Source organism: Crinia signifera, chromosome 8 (genome assembly GCF_055691185.1).
Source record: "Crinia signifera chromosome 8, ASM5569118v1, whole genome shotgun sequence".
Taxonomy (NCBI): domain Eukaryota; kingdom Metazoa; phylum Chordata; class Amphibia; order Anura; family Myobatrachidae; genus Crinia; species Crinia signifera.
In genome coordinates this window covers 133,533,313-133,556,810 of record NC_139224.1, presented here as the reverse complement: position 1 = coordinate 133,556,810, position 23,498 = coordinate 133,533,313, and the positions used below count along the sequence as shown (strand labels likewise).

The following is a 23,498-nucleotide window of genomic DNA, read 5'->3' as shown; positions in this document are numbered from 1 at the left end:
ATGGGGTGCCTACCATCTAGTGGGGGTCTGGCGGTCGGATCGCCAACCGCCAGCCGTTGGAAGGGGACGCTCGCGTGTCCCCTTCCGACGGAGCTCACCAGCGGTCGCTGTCCTCCGGTCCCCACCACCTCCCCGCACCCCCCTAACCATGCCCGTCTCCCTGAAGCAGAGACGGCCAAGGTTCCCGTCCTTCGCTGCCCAAAACTGGGACGTGCATGTGAGACGCTTGCACGTCCCAGTCAGATGGAGCGCCTCTCCGTAGGCGACTGCCAGCAGGAGCATTCTGGCGAGTCCCGGTAATGGCGGAGAGGCTCTCCATCTGTAGCAACCTGCAGGAAATCTAATGCTAGCACGTAGTATAGAACTCTATATAGCCAGTACACTCATACAAATACCGTATATGACTGTACTGGCTAAATATAATTCTATATTGCATGGCGGCTGGTTTTAGATCTCCTGGAGGTTGCTATGTGAGCAGGTTTCAATGATGATTAGAGCTGACCTCATCATTATGGTCTGAACTAAGAGAATGCAGACACTATGAACAATGCTACGCCTTATCAAATCAATTCTTCTACTTGTATCCAGCAATCTTATTAGTCTGTAGATTTGCTGAATTTTTGCATCTCCTACATAAGTACGTCTAAAAATCCGCTGCATCATTACACAATCATTGCACAAGAATTTTATGGAAAAATATTGCATAACACAAAGAAATATTCAGGCCCAAAGCACATGAATGGCGATAATAGAGGTGAACTTACCCAGACAGTACTCCAAGGACTAGGTTGAGGACAAAGAAAGATCCGATGATAATGAGGGGGATGAAGTATAGCCAGTTCCAGGTGGCTCCTAAGGCATCATTGGTCTAGAAGGCATCAACAAGAGGAAAGGAGTGGATTTATACACAGGAATCATTTGTCATGTCAGTAACTGAGAACGACTGAACAGCAAAATTTTGAAAGACTGAAGAGAGCTTACTGCTGGAGAAGAAGGTAAAAGATTGTGGTTGTAACAACAATTACGTAATCATTCTCTAAATCAATAAGCTGATGATCTCTCCAGAACTAAATGTTTGCCCCTCCGTATCGGTATCATTCACGTTGTTGTACCGTTGCTATACCAATTACATGTTGCATTCTCTAAACCAGGGGTCTTCCAACTATTTTGCTCTGAGACCCCATCAGACAATAGAAATAATTATGGGACCCCAGCAAGTGACTGCAGAAGGTCATCACATCACATGTGTAGTCAGCAGACATTCATGGCAGCATTGTGGAGGCAGAAATAATGGGAGGAATCTAAAATAACAGACAATTCAACAGATTTTTCAGACTCCTTGAATCACTGACTGAGATTAGAAAAGTCACCAGACTGATGGTCAGCAACATGGAGTCGTGTCCCCATGCTGAGACCCCACAGTTTGAGATCCCTGCTCTAAACCAATCAGCTGCTGACCTCTCCAGCATAGTTCTACCCCTGGATACCCCCATGGGACCCAAGGCATATCTCCCAACTTTTGAACCCTCTGAAGAGGCGTGCCAAAAAGGGGCACGGCCTATGCAAATGGGGACATGACCTAGGCAAATTAGGGTACCATTTTGTCACGCCCCCTCGGGACACTGCCGGCCGGGACGGCCCTAAAAAACATGACAGTTGGGAGGTATGCCCGGGGGCTTGTGTGCACCGCGCACATTGCCCCCATATAAATACGTCACTGCACCAGACCGGAAGGACAGGTTTTACTGTAGAACTTTGCCTTGCTAGCTGGAACATGGGCACTGTCATTTTGTGTCAAGTTAGGTGACCACAAGCAAGCCAGACTGGTTGCACATGACTGATGCTGACAATCAGCAGCCAGTACTACAGCGGCATCATTTGCATACGATATGGACCTCATTTGCATAGGCCACTCCCCCTTTCCTGAGTTACTCAAGTTGGAAGGTATACCTACCTACTATATTGCCTACTATAGTCAGATCCTTACTTCTGTGACACTGTAACTTTTGTATCTCCTGCATATATGCCTGCACTAACATATCTAGAAAATTGGGTCCAGTTTCCTGTAAGTTATTCCCCTTTCTGATATATGAGCCGGCAATTTCCTCTGTCCAACAGCCTGCCAATTCCTGGGTGCCAGTAAATAAACACAATTCCTGACACCTACTTTTGCTTATTTAATGGTGAGCACATTTCATTTGGTCACATGATTTATGGCCATATCAGCTTTTATATATATATATATATATATATTGGTTACACTTACTTACTACATAGGGCAGTATTCAATGCTCTTGATTCACCACTTTTTTAGGCGAACAGGGTTTATTTTTGGCGAAACAGTGAATTTTTTCACCAAAATTGATGTTCGCCGTATTCAACGCTCACTGTTCGCCGAAAGCGAACAGCGAATGTCAGCCAATTCGCAGTTTCATAGTCGGCGCTGTTGTATTTCTATGGGGATTTTTGCAAAGTTTGCCGTAGTTTGCCGAAAGTGTACTCAATGCCAAAATAGAGAACTGTGTTCACTTTTTTTTTTGGGGGGGGGGGGGGGGGGGAGTTTGCCGTTCTGCTCTCGACATCTTTTTTAGGTGAAATAAATGTTTTTTATTCATTTTTTGGGGTGTCTACAAGTCAGTTTATTTATTATTTGAATTTATTTTATTTCTTTACAAGCACCACATTAATATATTTTTATTTTTTTGTTTTATTTTTTTTCCCACCGAACTGCTGAGACTGCTGTGCCTGCAGCCAGCCCTGAGCAGCGCAGCGGGGATACACGCTCCATGAGGAGTCTGAAGTTCCCCTGATCAGTAGCTGCAGCGGGGGTCTGTGGATTCCAGAGTAGGTTCAGTGGGAGAGCAGGGCAAGGAGAGGTTCGGATACATAGACCACCCTGCCCCGCTTTTCTTCCAGCCTTACTCCCCACCAGACAGCTGAGAGCAGGAGCCAGAGGTCTGCGAGAAGCTCAGCTGCTAGTAATGGATCCTGCGCTGGCCGCTCCCCCTCCCTGCCATCGCCATTCTGCCTGCCGCCGTCCGCCATCTCCCCTGCTGCTGTGTGCGCCGGATTTTCGCCATCAGGGGCAGCGAGCCCCTGATGAGTTGAATAAGGTGAGAGGTAGGGCTGGCGGCGGACAGGGAGGATGGCGGCAGCACGGCGAGCACACAACAAACCAAAAGTGTATGCTGCCCTGCTCTCGCCGTGCAGTTGAATACTTCCCTTTTGAAGCTTAGTGCATCTGGCCCTAACACTGCAATATACAAGGCTTTTTCTGAGTAATAACATTCACCCTAACCTCTAATGAAAAACGTATATAGGCTGGCTGAGTGCAGCAATACAATATGAATGCCGTGGAGATGATAACATTGCCTGGGCACAGTGCCCTCACACTCCTCTTCTCTTAGTACTGACACAGAACACAGAACTTCCTAATGATGAGCAGCATGGAAGCACAGCTGCTTGTGGCTTAGCTGACACTGACAAGCCTTTGCCAACACACATTTGGAGGCCAATTACATTAATTAACATGGGGAGGAAAAGGGGAGCTGAGGTCCGGGAGGGTTTGGAGATAATGTTCCATGAATGAGAACGAACATAAAAGAACACCTCCTCTATGAATCAAGTTCACGTCGGTTGATACAGCACCAGCAATATGGGTAGACACTATGGGGGTGATTATGGATTGTTTTCAAAAGCAAACTCCTTCTTTAATGGACAAAACCCTGTGCACTGCAGGTGGGGCATGTGCAGAGAGATTTGAGGTCCATACACACTGGGCGATTATGCCCAGCGTGTATGGACAGCGATGACCGCTGTCATCGGTCATCGCTGGGGGGAAAGTGCATACACACTGAGCCGCTTTCCCCCTGCCTGGCGCTGTTAGCTGGGGAGGGGGGGGACTTTGCATAGCACAGCACTATACAAGTGTGAGGAACAGTTGGAGACCTTCTGACCCTCAAAAGGTTGAGTTTCTTAGAGCAACCACCAGGTATGTGGTAGTCTACCCACCAGCTGTTGCTAGGTGGCAAGCCTCCCGGCGAACAAACGGTAGTTTGCAGGATCCTGTGACCTGCAAACTTTCTTTGTTCTAGGGAATAAGATTGACACCTTGCTAGGTCTGGTGGTTCCTCTTGCTGCGTTGCTAAAGGTTTTTCTCTTCTTTGATTACAGGCGTTCCAAAGATCCATAACAAACAGCAAGCGCAGCCATCTAAGCAACAGAAATTAATTCAAGATACGAGTTCCGCTTCACCAAAACTTTGCCTGAAGTTCTCATTACTTGTTCTCTAGACTTAAGACGTTCTTATTAAATGTTTGAGTTACCTCATTGGTTAGATCGTTCATCGATCTCTTGTTGTCGAGTAGCTAATATTTAACACTTGCATCAGTCGGTCTCTAGACTCTGATTTAATACGGTAGTAGGTGGTATTATATTCCAGTGTTTACGTTCTCAAGATTGCCATCCGTAAGCTTCTGTAAAATCTGAACAGGGGGCGGACTTTCCCTTGCTATGCTCTGTGTGCTCATGTGACCAGCGTGAGTGCACCACAGAGCTCATTTGCATGCACCTCATTAGTATGCACGCATGCGCAGGACGTCTAGCGCGGCCGTGCACGTGAAATATGCGCGCGCACACACAGGGACTGCCGCCGGCTCCGGCCAGCTCCCCGGCTGTGGGGTAAGTAAGTGAAATTTTTTTCACTTTACTTACTCCAGCAAAAGTCGGGAGGCTTGCCATCCAATCCACCAGCTGTTGCTAGGTGGCAATCCTATTCCCTAGAACAAGGAAAGTTTGCAGGTCATAGATTCCTGCAAACTACTGTTTTCACTCCTGGACAGCTGCCAAACATCGACCTTTTATACTTATGCTCAAAGCTAATGGTTTATGTACAAATGTGATGTTTGGGGACTGCACATATTCAGGAGGGGTCTTGCTATGATTGATATGCTGCAGCATTTAGGAGACAGGACTAGTGCAGATATACATAAAAAATGTTCTTGTGTATCTGCAGCTCTTATGCAAGGGGCTCTCAATGTAGGGAAACCATCTGGTTCTTCCTCATCGATGGTAAAACTCGAGCATAAACCATCGATGATTTTGAATCATCGATGGGCATTGGCTATCCCTACCTCTTTGATGTGCCCCATGCTGTCAGTGTGTGGTGGCTGGAGCAGGTACTGCAGCTGCTGCTCCCTATATGGGCCCAGTCATTGTCTTAAGGCAGGAAGTAAAAGAAAACACACATACAGTAGGGCCTAGGGTTACCACCTTTCCCCTTTAATTCCGGACACATGTTAATTACACAGGTTCTGTGGAAGTTTAAAATCAGGTGAAATGGAGTCTTGAAGTCTGCCAGCCACAGAACCTGTGTAATTAATATGTGTCCGGAATTAAAGGGGAAAGGTGGTAACCCTAGTAGGGCCAGATGTATCAAGTTTCACAAAGTGATACAATGGAGAGTGAAAAACAGCCAATCAGCTCCTATCTGTCATGTTACAGGCTGGGTTTGAAAAATGACAGGTAGAGGCTGATTGGCTGGTTGTTTCTCACTCTCCATTTTATCACTTTGTGTAACTTGATACGTGTGGCCATTAATACCTGTATCTAGGCTGAGCAGAACATGGAGGTCAGTAGGGGCGGAGATTACTCCATTCTTCATCGATCATCTCCACCCCCTTCCATCTGGTAGGATATTCCACCGTAAAAAAATTCAATGTGATGTTGTCTAACCATCACATCAAAAGAATTTGATTTGTGCATGGGCAAATAATACTTCCGTGATGGTGCTATTCATAACCCAAACCTAACAGATAGCTACTACAATATAACAGATAGCTACTACAATATAACAGATAGCTACTACAATATGACAGATAGCTACTACAATATAACAGATAGCTACTACAATATAACAGATAGCTACTACAATATAACAGATAGCTACTACAATATAACAGATAGCTACTACAATATAACAGATAGCTGCTACAATATAACAGATAGCTACTACAATATAACAGATAGCTACTACAATACAATATTTATTCATCCTGGATTAAAACTTTCATGCTTCTTTATGAATGTATTCTTGCTTTACCCAATACACTCCATGGTGATTTTATTTACATATTGTTAGTGAATATGTCACAACATTGCAGGAACATGAAAACTTCATCACCACGGCAAGTGCAATTCTGCATAAATAATTGTGTTTTATGTTCAAGCTGCTGCACCATACAATTACATTCAGGCTTGTTGACATACAGTAGTTACAGGAGAGTACACCTGTCTGGGGAAGTACAGCTGGGGCCCAGCAGTCACTATAGGTGATGAGAGGAACCTGCAGACTCCCACAGCTTACAAATTATAGCGCTGATCATGAGAGTTACAAGACACATCCATTTATACTGTACACGGCTTCTAATCTTAACTCATTACAGATCATTCTCAAAGGCTCTTTTACTATTAGGGAATTTTTGATGTTACATTGGGAGAAAAGTAGGGATGGTCATCGTTGCCTTTGCCATCGATGGCAAAATTGCAACAGGCCATCGATGGTGTATAAGTATGCAATGGATGACCATCAATGTTTTTACATATCGATGGTCCGCCATTTGCTTTGGCCTGTGGGCCAATGAAAATATGGGGAAGGGCCTTCGCGGGTGTTGGGGGAGGAGCTATGCTCCGTGTCCCGGCCCCTCAATGAAAAATTAAAAGCAAAACTATTCAGTTAAGCCTGACATTGATGGTAGGAAAACATCTGATTCTCCCCCATCGATGTCAAAACTATTCAACATCAGCCATAAACCATCAATGATTTCTAATCATCGATGGTCGATGGCCATCCCTAGAGAAAAGAACTAAAGTTGCATTTGTACGGTGCAATTTTGGGTTAGGATTTTGACTACATAATCAAGATTGTAAGAAAAGTTAGCCAAAATCGCAGAGAGTTTACCCTGCTTGTGACACCGATGCGTGTCCCTGTGAGGTCGGTATCGCAAGCTAAAATAGACTGTGCATTCAAGGCAATTTTGAATACGTTGCATACAACATATTTGGTCATAGCTAAATCACAAGGGCATATAGTCAAAATCGTCTCCATGTACTTCAAGGGTAAATCCCATAGTCCAAATCGTCTATAGACAGAATCTCACCGTGTGTATGCCCCTCTAGCCTTGAAGATTATTAAAATGGAGTTAGATAAAATGGGTGTGGATCGTTTCCTAGACCACATTTAGGTCGACAGTTATTAGGTCAACCACGTTGGGTCGACAGGGGGGAAGGTCGACAGGGTTGTAGGTCGACATGGATCAAGGTCGACATGGGTTTAGGTCGACATGGGTTTAGGTCGACAAGGGGTTCTCACAGTTTTTTTTACCCGAGTGTCGACACAGTCGACATGGACACAGTTGGAGGTGACCCGCTTCACTCGCAATGCTTCGGGCACGGTGCGTCGCTGCGCTCGGCACACTATTTTATTCTCCCACCATGCCCTAGTGGATGGTAGGGCATGAAATACCGCCTGTCGGCACATGTCGGCTCAAAAACAGTGAAAAACCCATGTCGACCTAACTATTGTCGAACTAAACCCATGTCGACCTTGTCCCATGTCAACCTAAACCCATGTCGACCTTGGCCCATGCCGACCTACAACCCTGTCGACCTTCCCCCCTGTCGACCCAACGTGGTCGACCTAATGACTGTCGACCTAAATGTGGTCTACAAAACGACCGTATACCGATAAAATAACTACCAAACAGCTCCTTATTGGTACCACTTTATCAATCTTCAAGGCTTAGATTTGCAATGTGATAATTGATTACAGTGCACTGATGAATCATTTATCGCATGCAGGCAGAGCCTGGAAGAAAGCTCTGTTTCTGAATTGGCTCTCTACAGCATTGGGGGTTATTCAGACTTGATTGCACGGCTGTTAAATTACAGAGCCCTGCGACTAGGTATATGCTGCCAGCCAGAGTGAAATTTCACCTCATGCAAGCCTGCAAATTGCTTAGCATGGCTGGCAAAAAAATAGCTGGAAGCTGACGGTAAAGCCGCTGTTACCACCACCAACAGCAAACCCTATCCCCTTTGCGGCAAACTCACATGCGCGGCAATACCCCACCACATTAATTATCATAATCACCTACCCTGGGGATTGCTGATTGGAGCTCCTGGGAGGGCTGATGCATACCTCCCAACTTTGCCTGGGCTGGAGGCGGGACGTAATAAAGTTTTACTGTCAGTGTGTATGTGTTTTTATTTAACTATTTGTACTGCTGGGGCACTACTAGTCCCAGCGGGCCCTTTATTGCCCCGCATGCTGGGACTTGTGGTTCTCCAAGTCCCTGCATGTGGTGCAGGCTTGCTGGGACTCATAGTTCCACAGCACTATACAATAGTTCTTCTTTCTTTTTACACCAATAATCAGCTCGATGCCCAGGGGCATCGAGGACAGCCCCGGGCTTCAGCATGGGCAGGTAAGGTCTGGAGGGGGGGGACCCCTTCTTTGGGGGGGTCCCCACTTCCCCAGGACCCCTGCTCATGCTGACTGGTCAGGGGGACAATGCTTTGGCCGGGAGGACTTGTATAAAAAGTCTCCCCCCGAATGTGGCATTACCCTGCTGGCTGGTTGGGCCCGGTGCTGGTTCTTGAAATACGGGGGACCCCTAGTCATTTTGTCCCCCGTATTTTGGGAACCAGGGCCGGCCCTTGAGCCTGGTGCTGGTTTGATAAAATCCAGGGAACCCCAACTTGTTTGTTCCTGTGATTTTATGAAACCAGGACCGGCTCTTTGAGCCCGGGGCTGGTTATGCTCAGGAGGGGGGACCCCACGGCGTTTTTGTTTCCACTTTTTTTTTACACAAAAATCACACATTTCAGAAAATGTGCCGATTTTCATGACTGAAAAACAAACATTTTCATGGCTAAAAATCGCACTATATCGCACTATTTTGCCGCCAATTCGCATCTCATTAAATATGCAAAAAACGGTGCGATTTTGTGCGATTTTCAAACATGCCTAAAAATCGGCCCCTATTAAATTTCGCCCTCTGTCTCTGAAACTTGGCAGCCTGCCAGAAGCTCTGTTTAACTGTGCGCGTGCCGCTCTAGCTGTAAGCTACGTATTGTCAGCTTACGTTATCAGCGTAGTGGCCGTGCAGCAGCAGCATTGCGCTGCCCAGGCGCTGACAGGTCACTGTGGTACTTGTAGTTCCACAGTGAAATAGGCAGCCCTGTGCACCGCTGACAACGGGGGCATGTAAAAGTGGACACCCCGGCACACCGCTATCAAAGGGGGAGTCCCCCATGCAGACGCTAAATTTAGACGCTTTAGCGTCAGAAAACTGGACTACCTGCTAGCCGCTAACAAGCCGGGGGTTTCTGGACTTAGACGCTAAAGCCTCTGAATTTAGCAGGGACTAGGGGTACATCGAAATTTAGACGCTAGAGCATCTAAATTTAGTTGGGTCTAGGGGTACACTATTGAAACCTGTCCACAGTGCCACTAGTCGACGCAATAGCTGTCGACCATGTAAATCCCACTATCCACGCCAACCCGAAGCGTGGCGAGCAGCGGCGGTACGCGTCCTACAACCTTTTCATACCCCCACTATCCACGTCGGTGTGGAGTTGAGAATAGAAAGTGTGGCGAGCGCAGCGAGCCACCGTGCCCGAAGCGTGGCGAGCGCAGCGAGCCCCGCGAGGGGCCGCGGATACCTTCACAGGTATCCGCGTCCCCTCGCGGGCTTCACAGGTGTCTGCATCCCCTCGCGGGGCTCGCTGCGCTCACCACGCTTCGGGCTCGGTGGCTCGCTGCGCTCGCCACACTTTCTGTTCTCAACTCCACGCCGACGTGGATAGTGGGGGTATGAAAAGGTTGTAGGACGCGTACCGCCGCCGCTCGCCACTCTTCGGGTTGGCGTGGATAGTGGGATTTACACGGTCGACAGCTGTTGCGTCGACTAGTGGCACTGTGGACAGGTTTCAATAGTGTACCCCTAGTCCCAACTAAATTCAGAGGCTTTAGCGTCTAAGTCCAGAAACCCCCGGCTTTTTAGCGGCTAGCAAGTAGTCCGATTTCAGATGCTTTAGCGCCTAAGTCCAGAAACCCCGGCTTGTTAGCGGCTAGCAGGTAGTCCGGTTTTCTGATGCTTTTGCGTCTAAATTTAGTGTCTGCATGGGGGACTCCCCCTTTGATCACGGTGTGCCGGGGTGTGCCCGGGGTGTCCACTTTTACATGCCACCGTTGTCAGCGGTGCGCAGGGCTGCCTATTTCACTGTGGAACTACAAGTACCACAGTGACCTGTCAGCGCCTGGGCAGCGAAATGCTGCTGCTGCTGCCCGGCACTACGCTGATAACGTAAGCTGACTATACGTAGCTTACAGCTAGAGCGGCACGCGCACAGTTAAACAGAGCTAGAGCGGCACGCGCACAGTTAAACAGAGCTTCTTGCAAGCTGCCAAGTTTCAGAGACAGAGTGTGCACGCGGCGGCGCCATGAAACTACACAAGTACCTTTTTTTAGTTTGTTGCAGTTTTTTTTTCTCTTCAAAATCCCTTTAATGCATTCATCGAATACTAAAATAGTAGGAAGAGGGCATAGAAGCACCCCTTTTCACATTATTTTAGTCAAAAATATTTTAATAAATCGTCCCTACATTTGGAATATTACAGATGCTGATTGGTAGTTTTTCTCCTTCCACATTTATGCCGCTTTTAGATCACAAATACAGGGTCCCACCGGGACTTTTAACCGGTTCAGTCCCTGCATGTGCGGTCTGTTCACACTGCAACAGCAAACCAGCATTATTGTCGGTTTGCTGACATCATCAGGGGGCGCGGCAGAGCATCAGCGCGTCATCGGAGGTGGGGGAGGAGGCAATGCTTAGAGCTGGCGCTGTTCCAAGCGCTGCCTGCTCCATAGTGTGAATAGAAAACGTGTCGCTCGACCCGTTTAACCCGTTCACACTGCACAGCATACTGTTAAGAACCCTTCTTTTTACCAGTTCGTATTGTCGTATTGCTACCCGTTTGCGGGACCCGGTAATCCCTTTCACATCGCACTAATTACTGGGTCGAACCGGCAAGAAATCGGCTTGTACCTGGTAATTAGGTGTGATGTGAAAGGGATGAAACCAGGGCTATTTTTGAGCCAGAACGGTCCGGAACGCCGTTCCTGAAGTTCAGATGAAAAATTACCTCATCAGGAACGGCATTCCGGAACCTGCTCCAGGCTGCCTGGTGCCCACAATATGTATCCACAGTCTCCTGCCACCACCAGCCTAGGAAACACAGGCTGGCGCTGGTGCGCGGGTGATGTTACCACGCACCGCTAGTGAGGAGCTCATCTGTATCGCCATTCGGTGACAGTGAGGCTCAGCAGTGGCGGCGGGTGGAAGGCTGAGCGCCAGTAGCAGCACTATGACAGCTGAGTAGTAGCTGCAGCAAGCCAGTGGGGATCGACACATCTTCCTGTCAGATTTAATTTGTTAAATGGCTGATATGTGGTGGGAAGGAGAGGGGGGGGGGGGGTCTCTTTACAGGAGTTAGCTCAAAAGTGTAAAGTTTAGCATTACTACTGTACCTCACAGCACTGAGGTCATGGGTTTGATTTCCCAAAATGGCCCTAACTGTGCAGAGTTTGTATATTCTCCCTGTGCTTGCGTGGGTTTCCTCCGGGTGCTCCGGTTTCCTCCCACAATCCAAAACTTTACTGGTAGGTTAATTGGCTCCCAACAAAACTAACCCTAGGATGAATGGGGCAGGGACTTTTGAATGTTCAGCCATCCACTAGTGTTATATGACCACCTTTTATGCGATTCCGATGCATTGCTGCAATGGATCGCAAAGAAAGTGGCACATCCAAGGCTATTTTTGGGCCGGAATGACGTTCCTGAAGCTTTTTTGAAAAATTACATCACAAGGAATGGCATTCTGGGACCTCTGTGGGACCCTTTGGAGTGGACGAGTGCGCATCTCACATCTCTCCTTCCCCTCACTGTGTCCCTGTGACTGGGCTGTCAGCCAATCAGAGCTCGTGGGACATCAGCCAATCAGAGCTTGCCCGCAGGAGCCGGCCCGCGAGATATAATTGGCTGTCCCAGTCACAGGGACAGAGTGAGGAGAAGGAGAGACACGTGATGCGGAGGAGGAGACAGACAGCAGGGGGACACCAGACTGGGGTGAGTGCAGGAGAGGAGCATGCTGCGCTCCCCACCCCACCCCCAACAGCAGCAGCAGATGGTGGTAGCAGCAGCAACAATGGTGAGTTGCCCTGCTGTTGCGAAATTCTGGCAATTTGGGGGCACACTGTATTTGTTTATGGCACTGTGGGGGTGTACCTGGTGGCACTGTGGGGGCATATCTGGTGGCACTGTGGTGGCATACCTGGGGGGATTGTGGGGGCATACCTGGTGGCACTGTGGGGGCATACCCGGTGGCACTGTGGGGGCATACCTGTATCTGGCACTGTGGGACCATATACTGTATGTATCTGGCACTATTGGGACATATGTGTATCTGGCACTGCACTATTTGGGGCATATGTATATAACACCCATTGTTTGGGCGCGCATCTTTATTTTAGACTTGTGCCACCTTAATAGGTGCTTACAATGTTAAATGCACCCCCACGCCACTGCCACTATCAACGCCAAACCGAAGCGTGGCGAGCGCAGTGACACTGCGAGGGGCGGCGGTACGCGTCCTCCTACCTATTCATACCCCCACTATCCACGTCGGCGTGGAGTTGATTTTATATTGATTTTACGGAGCCCGAAGCGTGGCGAGCCCCGCGCATTACTTCACATGTATTCCGCGTCCCCTCGCGTGGCGCGCTGCGCTCGCCACGCTTCGGGCTCGGTGGCTCGCTACGCTCGCCACACTATAGACAACGGTTCAATCCCATTAATCTAGATCCAATTCCAACCAATTGGATGTAGATTGTGTGGTGATTGGGCCCTTTTCTGTCCTGGTGTGGACCGATACCGATCCGATGCGCGGTCCCGCGGGTCGGTCGTTCTTCAGATCCTACGTGCTGCAGGTAGGATCTGAAGAGCAACCATACTCCCGGGTGCGGGTCGCCATCGGATTGGACCCGCTAACGGTGCACATCGTAAGCGGGTCATGCCCCCCACATCATCATGAGCGGGTCGGAAGAAACACTGATGACCCGTTCATGATGTGCTCATGATGTGCATCGTGAGCGGGTGGTCCTGGTGTGTACCCCGCATTAGGCAGTTTTTTACTATTTTCTACAGATGCAGATTTGACTAAACAAAGGGCCTTATTCTGGTTCACTCTCAGAGGCAAATTCCTTCTCAAATGGACAAAACTATGTGCACTGCAGGTGGGGCAGATGTAACGTGTAGAGAGAGTTAGATTTGGGTGGTGTTTTTTTTTTCAAAGTGAGATCTATATTGCAGTGTAGAAATAAAGCAGTCAGTATTTTCCCAGAAACAAAATAATTCACCCAAATATAATTCTCTCTGCACATGTTACAACTGCCCCCCCCCCCCCTGCAGTGCACATGGTTTTGTCCATTTGAGAAGGAATTTTCCTATGAGAGTGGACCAGTATAAGGCCCAAGTCTGAAAAAATCCAACACTGAATAACCCCATGGCCTCTTGGTTTAAAACCTAGAAATACATAAAAACCCGTAAGGGAGGTCACGTACATACATATGACCCGCTTGCAATTTCTTTTGACCAACAAGGATTTGGGCAGAAATCGGGTTATACAATGGGCATGGGTTTCAGATCTCATCACTTTGAATAAGTAGCTGGTGTCCTGCAAGGGTTAAACAGCATTGGTCAAACAGCATGAGACTTGAAACCTGCACAGGGGGATCACGTACCTATGAACCACTTGCAATTTCTTTTGACCAACAAGGATTTGGGCAGAAATAGGGCAACAAAGCATAGTTTCCAAATGTCATTTTGAATAAGTAGCTGGTGTCTGCATAGCTCTTATCATTATTGCAAGTTGAAGGAAACCTTTTTCTGAGGTTCCCAAGTGTCTTACCAGAGGAAATTGTCCTTTTTCTCTTAAGAATCGTGTAAAAGCTCAGGAAAAATTCTTAGAAGCAGAATATTTGATCTCACCTACAATATAACACTATAACCTACAATATTACACTCGTATTTCCCATAATGTTTTATATGTTTAACAATGCTTAGATTCGGCCATTCAGCGTGTATAGTAAGAACAGATAAGGCTAATGAATATTCAAGTGAGTATAACATGATACAGTACCTCAAGACTAAACAGTCCTCCTGTTCTTCATGCCAGTAAAGTACAGTATATAAAAGTTGTCACCGTAGTAATGAGCCAACAGATAGCAACCTAATAATATGGACACACTAATAACCAGAAACAGACTACAACTGTATGCGCATAAAAACAAATCCAGAGTAATACCAGAACAATATAATAACAATAACAATATGATAATGTGTAATATGCAGCAAACTAAATATTGGAGAGGCAGTTAAAATAATTGTATTACAAGGTACAAAAGAAAACAGATCCAAGGTCAAGTAAGGCAGCAAATCACTGAGTAAAAAGCTCCCATCAATCCAATTCAGACCCTTTTTATCCATAAGGCTGACGAGGCTGAAGCCTAGGGGCCCTACAGAGACTAGGGGCCCATCATTTATTTATTTTTTACACTCGTAGTCAGCTGCAGTTTGTTTTGAGACAGCGGGGGGTGGGGAGTCCTCATTGCCTTTCTATGAGAGACTTCTCACATAGGAGTGTGTAATGAAAAACAGTGTACATCCATAGGACCTGAAGCACATACAGATGAGACTTCCAATCGCTAGGCAACCAGCCCAGACTCAGCAGTGATAAATGGTGGCTCACTATTCATATTCTAACACATTCTTTTGTTCTAGTAAATGTGATACTGTAGGTGCTACTGGTAAGGGATGGGGCCCTTACTGGTATAGTTCCTGGGGCTATCGCTGGATTGGATATTGATGCTACCTCACTCACAGGCCAGTAGGAACCATCTAGCTTGTTGAGTATTGGTGGGCCAGATGTGCTGGCATCAGAGTTTAACGGCCGTGCAGGATGCCGGCCGAACTCAAACATTTTTATAAAAGGGGCAATCATTTACGTTGCATTGTTTTGCCTTGTAAATGATTGCCCCTTTAAGAAAAATTCCGCATTTACCCGACATCTCGCACTGGCGTTGAACTCGGATGATCTGGCCCGTTATGTCCAAATGACTGGATATCCAATGTACACAAACAAAAACGGGTTAATCTTTTAGTTGCGCACTTTAAGTATCAACCTCTTGCAGCCTTTTCATATGTAAAGGAGAATAAACACCAACTCCTACTCCTAAAAAGGTATCAAATAAATGGAATAATATGAAAGATAGGCGCTGAGGTGATACACGATGTTCACAATAAGTTACATTTTTACACATAAAATTTCACATAAAAATTCACAAGAAAATTCGGAATACTTTACATAACATATAACGATTCCACACTTTTGATAGCTTTTGGCGCACTCAATTCAGAATTAATTCTGGCTCATTTAAATACAAAGGGACCTCACCCAATATTGGTGCTGCGGTGGACTTATGCCGCAAGGCAAAGAATGCAGGAGCCGAGCAGTGATGCCCGGCACCACCGCAGGAAGCTTAGGTTCCAAGAAAGTGCAGGTGCAGATAAAGTGTCCGTGCTTTCAGTGCGTGTGTCTCCAATCTTCCTCCAAATAGAAAAGCGTTTCGGAGATATTTTTTCCTTCATCAGGCTAGGATGAAAGATTACTGTCCAGGTATCCATATTTATACCACTTACTATGAGTGTCAAAATGGCGCATTTCACGCCAAATCGCAGGCGGAAGTGGCATCCGTTCCATCGCTTCCGGTTTTGCGTTCCACCGGGTCCCGAGTCACTTCCGGTTTGCGGTCCACCAGGTTCCGCGGCACTTCCGGTTTTTGATTTCCAGAAGTAATCTTTTATCCTAGCCTGATGAAGAAGAAATATATCTCCAAAACGCGTTGCTATTTGGAGGAAGATTGCGGCATAAGTCCACCGCAGCACCAATATTGGGTGAGGTCCCTTTGTATTTAAATGTGCCAGAATTAATTCTGAATTGAGTGCGCCAAAAGCTTTCAAAAGTGTGGAATCGTTATATGTTATGTAAAGTATTCCGAATTTTGTTGTGAATTTTTATGTGAATTTTTATGTGTAAAAATTAAACTTATTGTGAACATCGTGTATCACCTCAGCGCCTATCTTTCATATTATTCCATTTATTCAAATGACTGTATATGAAAGAAGCAATTTACAGAAAAGATGCTGTAGAAACAAGGGAATGATAACCAGGATTTTCTTTGCAAACCGAATGCTTCACAGAATACAATAATATTTTTGGGATAAAAGAGCTTGGAACTATTGAGCACTTGACATTTTTAATAATGTCTGTTTAATCATTTCTACTAGCGAGGCCAGATAGAGACACACAGTAGGAGGTGTGTTATTTGCAAAATGTTCTTCGCTGAATAAATCAAATGTTATATTAAAAAAAATGAAAGAAAAAAAAAAAAAAAGAAATCTAATGGTACTTACAGTGTACAGCACTGTGGTCCATCCCTCCATGGTTATACATTGGAAGACGGTCAGCACCGCAAATAGGATGTTATCAAACTGAGTAATTCCATCATTGGGTCCAATCCATTCCTTGCACTCATATCCATCTGGGCACCTTGGAACTCCGCAAGGATGAGGAGGGTCCATGGCTTCCCATGCTACAGATATAAAATAGTATACAGGTATTGGAGATAGAAATATATATAATTCCATATCAGTCTTCACTCGCCAACCATGATCCATGTCATGTACTGATTAGATCGAAAAAAGGTGAAAGCGACCATACATGACTTGAATGGATGGTTCCAAACTCCATCTCCAAAACAATGAGCTCCATCTCCAAAACCAATATTCAGGAGAAGCAGCCAACTGATTTTCTTGGAATAGTGGCATTGGTCCTCCTTCAGATGTGGGGAAAGAGTTTCTATAGCTGCTGCTGACATACATTAGAAGCAACATCGTTGTAGGATCATCTCAGACACCATCGGCTGAATGCTTGACTCATGGTGTCACACAAGCTGGCCACCCTAATTGCTACACAGGGACTATAAAATCTCCTGGCCTCTTCCCTCCCAGTCAATGCCGGCAAATTACCTCCATTTTCAGAAACAGAGGGACGGGGGTCATTGCCCCCACGGGATGGAATTTTTCAAAATCACTAACAGTCTGATCCCATCTTGCATCCACCGGCAAAGACCTGTACTGCACATGCGTAGTGCCGATTTGATGCAGGCGCAAAGGACCAAACATTGGTTCTTTGCAGCAAGCATCTGAATGAGGGCTAACATGCGCACATGATTTATCAATGGAACAAAATATCTGCTCCTTATTTTAGCATCACCAACACTGTATAAGTGACAGATATACAGTATAATAAGTAACGTGAAGGAAAAAGTGCATAGTAAATAATGCTCATAATGTTGCACGCCGTCCGGGTGTCCCTGCACCCGGACGGACGGCGAGCACAGCGTCATCTGACGCTGCAGACGCAGCGTCATCTGACACGGCGGGGGACGCTGCCGAGCAGCGTCCCAAGCCTCGCTCGGAGGCTAAGCGTCGGGGCGTTGCTAGGCAACGTCCCCGAGCTTCCGCCCGGCAGCCAGCAACGCGCGCGCCTGACGTCAGTCAGGCGGCGCGAGATTTGAATAAATAGCCGGCGTCTGCTGGGCACAGACGCCGGTTATAGCTTTATGCATTTTATGCTATTTGCTGTCACTCTCCGGTCCCCTGGGTCCTTGGTCCCAGTTTTCCCGGCTGCAGATCTCCATTGCAGCCTGCCTGGTCTCCCAGACTGTCAGCTGTGTTTGCCTGTGGATCCCTTGTTTCCAGTTCTTCGCCAGACTCCTCTGCTGTATTTCATCGTCAGCCTGTGAGCCTGCAGTGGACCCACTATCTCCATCTTCCGTGGGTCACGTAAGTGCTCCAGTGGAGCTCTGGTCTTTATCTCCTTCGGTTCTCTGGCCCTCCGTGGCTAAGCCCCTCCGCGGGCCTGTCCTTGGTTATCTTCTTTTATATTCTTGTCCCCGTCTTCCTGTATGTGTTCCCTGGCCCCCGCCTGTCATTAGTGTTCTGTTTAGGCAGGAGTGTCACCGTTGTTCCTGGTCCCTGCTTTGGGAGTCACGGTCCCTTTTGAGTATTCTTGGGGACTCCCTTCTATCCGCTGGTGTCTGCGACTAGGTCGCACTCCCCGTCTTGGCCTGGTGCCGGCAGTTAGGGGCCAGTTTCCAGTAAGGTCCAGTAGTCAGCTTGTCCTCTTGAGTGTTCCCCGTGACGATCGCTTACCCCTTGTCATCACATAAGACATGGCTGCATCGGGGTCGGAGCGGGCTTAACTCGCTCCTTCGAACGCGGCGGCCACAGGTGAAGCCTAGCTCCGCAGGGGTTTGCCATCTGCCTCGGGGACTCAACAGAGAGAGTGTAGGACCCGCTGTGGCCGTCCTAACCGGCGGTTCCGGCTGTGGCTCACGCCTTATCATCTCACCGTCTGGAACCCGTATTGTCCCTGGTACCCAGGCCAGGGCAACGTAACATTATAACCGGCCATAAAATTAAAAGACAGACTATATTTGGTCTTATCAGTCCTCCTGTTGTTTTTTGGGTGATTTCGGATTATGAGTACCACTCCCCAGACTTTCTCGGATCAGCTCCAGGGGCTTACCCAGATGGTGCGGGAATTGTCGTTAAAGGTGGCTTCACAAGAGCAAAGGATGAGGCCCCCAGAAACTGGAGGTTCAGACCCCAAGATGAACTTTCCTGATCGGTTCTCTGGGGATCGCAAAACTTTCTTTAACTTCAGGGAGAGCTGCAAATTGTATTTTAAGCTCAAACCGCGCTCTTTCTCGTCCGAGGCCCAGCGTATCGGTTTAGTAATATCTTTACTGCAGGGTGACCCCCAGACCTGGGCCTTTGGACTGCCTTCTGACAGCCCAGCTTTGTCTTCGCTTGACAGTTTTTTCAGTTCCCTTGGGTTGTTATATGATGACCCCGACCGGGAAGCCTCAGCAGAGACTCATCTCAGGGCCCTTAAACAAGGGAAAGACCCAGCTGAGGCTTATTGTACTGAGTTCCGCCGATGGGCAAATGACTGCGGATGGAATGATCCCGCGTTACGCAGCCAATTTCGTTGTGGTCTGGCTGACGAAATTAAGGATTGTCTCATTCAATACCCCGCTCCTAAAACTCTGGACAAATTAATGGAATTAGCCATTAAAATTGATCGTCGCCTCCGTGAGCGGAGGTCTGAACGGGGCTCTCTCACCCGGGTGGTTCCTTTTGTATCGGTAACCCCTGAGGAAAGTGAGGAGCCAATGCAACTTGGGGCAGCTCGCATTTCCCCGGAGGAAAGAGCTCGCCGACTGAGTTCAGGACTTTGCCTATACTGTGGGTGCAAGGGTCATATTCTAAAAAATTGTCCCAATAGGCCAGTAAAAGGCCGGGCCAAGTGAACGAAGAGAGGGTTCACTTCGGCCTTCAGCTATTTTCCTCTCTAGATTCGTTACTAGTTCCTGGCTACATATCCTTTCAAGGATGCAATTGGGCTGGGTCAGTTTTCATTGATAGTGGTGCGGCTGGTAACTTTCTGGATGCTGCCACCGCCCAGAGTTTGGGGATTCCCCAACTTCGGCTTCCTGTGCCCATTACCCTACGGGGTTTAGATGGGGGGGTGCTCTCCAATGGGGCTATTTTATTCCAGACTCCTCCTCTGCAGTTGACCATTGGTATTTTTCACCAGGAGGAGATTACTTTCCTGATAACTTCTTGTCCTTCTGTGCCCATCGTGTTGGGCTTTCCCTGGTTGAGAAAACACAATCCCACCATTGATTGGCATCTGGGGGAAATTACCCATTGGAGTCCCACTTGCCAGCAACAGTGCCTTCAGATTGCACTCCCTGTAAGATCCACCTCTTTAGCAGGGGTCCCTGTCCCTTACCAAGATTTTTTAGACGTTTTTTCTAAGGGCAAGGCCGACAGTTTGCCGCCACACCGTCCATACGACTGTGCCATCCAGTTGGTTCCCAACGCTTCATTACCCAAGTGCAGGCTTTATGCCTTATCAGTCCCGGAGACTAAGGCTATGGATGAGTACATCAGAGAGAGTCTTTTAAAGGGTTTTATTCGGCCCTCTAAATCACCTCTCAGTGCCGGTTTCTTTTTTGTAGAAAAAAAAGACGGTTCCCTGCGGCCATGCATAGATTTCCGTGCTCTCAACAAGATTACGGTGAAAAACACCTATCCCCTTCCTTTGATTACAGTCCTTTTTGACCAACTTCGATCTGCTACCATCTTTTCCAAAATCGATCTTAGGGGGGCTTATAACCTCATTAGAATCAAGGAAGGGGACGAGTGGAAAACGGCGTTCAGTACTCAGACGGGGCACTATGAGTACCTGGTAATGCCGTTCGGCCTCTCCAATGCCCCAGCCGTTTTTCAGGATTTTATCAACGACGTCCTTCGGGAATTCTTGGGGAAATTTGTAGTGGTCTATTTGGACGATATTTTAATTTTTTCCCGAGACTTGGACTCACATAAGACACAAGTACGCCAGGTTTTGCAGAAGTTTGCGGGAAAATCAGCTATTCGCTAAGCTTGAAAAATGCGAATTTGAGGTGACCCAGGTTTCTTTTTTGGGGTATATAATTTCTTCTCGTGGGTTCCAAATGGACCCCAAGAAATTACAAGCCATTGTGGATTGGGTTCGGCCCACTAATTTAAAAGCTATCCAGCGGTTCCTTGGGTTCGCAAATTATTATAGGCGTTTCATTCACGCCTTTTCGTCCATTGTGGCACCCTTGGTGGCTCTGACCAAAAAAGGGGCTGATCCATCATTGTGGAGTCCTCAAGTAGAACAGGCCTTTGAGACGTTGAAGCAGGCCTTCGTTTCTGCTCCAGTTCTTAAACACCCCAACCCCGATCTACCATTTGTGGTAGAAGTTGACGCCTCTGAAGTAGGGGACGGGGCGGTCCTCTCGCAGAGAGATCCAGAAACACTACAGTTCCACCCTTGTGCATATATGTCCAGAAAATTTTCTCAAGCTGAGTCCAATTATGATGTGGGCAACAGGGAGTTACTTGCCATCAAGTGGGCCTTTGATGAATGGCGTCAGTGGCTGGAAGGAGCTGTTCATCAGATTCTGGTCTTAACCGATCATAAGAATCTACAATACATTAAATCAGCCAAAAGACTGAATGCTCGCCAAGCCCGGTGGGCACTCTTCTTTATGAGATTTAAGTTCATTATTTCTTATGTCCCTGGATCAAAAAACATTAAGGCAGATGCCCTTTCCAGATGTTTTGTTCCTCAACAAGAAGGTGGGATCAAGTCTGGGTCCATCATTCCTTCATCCTGTATCCATGCCGGAGTTAGCCAGACCTTGGAGGGTCTTCTCGGGCAAGCTCAAGGGCAAGCTCCAGCCCAAACTCCGGAGAATAAACTGTTTGTTCCTCCTTCATTGAGACGCAGAGTGTTGGCAGAATGCCATGATACTAAGATTTCGGGTCACCCAGGAGTGTATAAAACCCTTGCTTTATTATCCCGAGTGGTCTGGTGGCCAGGGATGGCCAGGGACAGCAAGGACTTTGTCTTGTCTTGTCCTGAGTGTGCCCGACATAAAGTTCCACGTTCTCGACCATTAGGAGAGTTGTTGCCTTTGTCCGTCCCAGGCAGGCCTTGGTCCCATCTGGCCATGGATTTTATTGTGGGTCTTCCAGTCTCATCACACTGTCAAGTCATTTGGGTCGTCATCGATAGATTTTCTAAGATGGCGCACTTCGTGGCTTTAAGGCAGTTGCCCTCGGCTAAAGAGTTGGCCACGCTATTCCTTCAACACATTTTTCGCCTGCACGGATTTCCCAGTGATATTGTGTCCGACCGGGGTCCACAGTTTGTGGCTCAGTTTTGGAGAATGTTCTGTGCTGCCTTAAAGGTGAAGATCAGCCAAACTTCCGCATTCCATCCACAGGCCAATGGACAAACAGAACGCCTTAATCAGTCTCTTAAACAATATCTGAGGATTTTTGCTTCCAAACTTCAAAATGACTGGGTTAGTTTTTTGCCGTTGGCCGAATTTGCGTATAATAACGCACATCATTCGGCCTCTAAGACGTTGCCCTTTTTTGCAGTCTACGGATTCCATCCACGGGCTAATTCTCTGGGACCGAATGCCTCTGGCTCTTCTTCGTCAGCTGCCTCTCGCCTCAAAGTCGTATGGAGGAAAGTCCACTTGGCCCTTAAAGAAGCTGCTTTCAGAGAGAAGGTATTCTCTGACAAATCCAGACGGCCTTGCTCTTTCAAAGTTGGTGACTGGGTGTGGCTATCCACCCGTAATATAAAGCTTCACCAACCATCAGCAAGGTTAGGGCCTCGGTTCATTGGGCCTTTTCGGATTGTCAGGAGGGTTAATCCGGTAGCATTCCGTCTTGCTTTACCTAAGTCCCTCAGGATTTCGAGTACCTTTCATGCTTCGCTTCTTAAGCCGGTGGTGTTTTCACAGAGATTTCCTCGCAGACTGAGGAATGGCTCCGCCCCAGTGATGGTGCAGGGGCAACAGGAGTTCCGCGTGGAAAAGATCCTCGATTCTAGACTTGTGAGAGGTTCCTTGCAGTTTCTGGTACACTGGAGGGGATTTGGTCCCAAAGAGAGGTCCTGGGTTTCCGATGTAGATTTGCATTCACCCAATCTTAGGAGGGCCTTTTTTCGGCAATTCCCCGATAAACCTGGTGGGAAAGGGTTGTTAACCCTTCCTCAAGGGGGGGGTACTGTTGCACGCCGTCCGGGTGTCCCTGCACCCGGACGGACGGCGAGCACAGCGTCATCTGACGCTGCAGACGCAGCGTCATCTGACACGGCGGGGGACGCTGCCGAGCAGCGTCCCAAGCCTCGCTCGGAGGCTAAGCGTCGGGGCGTTGCTAGGCAACGTCCCCGAGCTTCCGCCCGGCAGCCAGCAACGCTTTGAATAAATAGCCGGCGTCTGCTGGGCACAGACGCCGGTTATAGCTTTATGCATTTTATGCTATTTGCTGTCACTCTCCGGTCCCCTGGGTCCTTGGTCCCAGTTTTCCCGGCTGCAGATCTCCATTGCAGCCTGCCTGGTCTCCCAGCCTGTCAGCTGTGTTTGCCTGTGGATCCCTTGTTTCCAGTTCTTCGCCAGACTCCTCTGCTGTATTTCATCGTCAGCCTGTGAGCCTGCAGTGGACCCACTATCTCCATCTTCCGTGGGTCACGTAAGTGCTCCAGTGGAGCTCTGGTCTTTATCTCCTTCGGTTCTCTGGCCCTCCGTGGCTAAGCCCCTCCGCGGGCCTGTCCTTGGTTATCTTCTTTTATATTCTTGTCCCCGTCTTCCTGTATGTGTTCCCTGGCCCCCGCCTGTCATTAGTGTTCTGTTTAG

At 47.8% G+C, this 23,498-nt stretch overlaps 1 protein-coding gene across 6 annotated transcripts in view; it reads right to left on the bottom strand.

Annotated features, from left to right (window-relative positions):
• Positions 1-23,498, bottom strand: part of CACNA1E (calcium voltage-gated channel subunit alpha1 E) — a 643,532-nt gene that overhangs the window by 98,994 nt on the left and 521,040 nt on the right. For all 6 annotated transcript variants that reach the window (XM_083157191.1, XM_083157187.1, XM_083157188.1 and 3 more), the window contains 2 exons: positions 16,594-16,772; positions 765-868 (listed from right to left, as the gene is read on the bottom strand). In XM_083157191.1, coding sequence (XP_083013317.1) covers positions 765-868; positions 16,594-16,772 — 283 coding nt within the window. The remainder of the gene's footprint in view (positions 1-764; positions 869-16,593; positions 16,773-23,498) is intronic.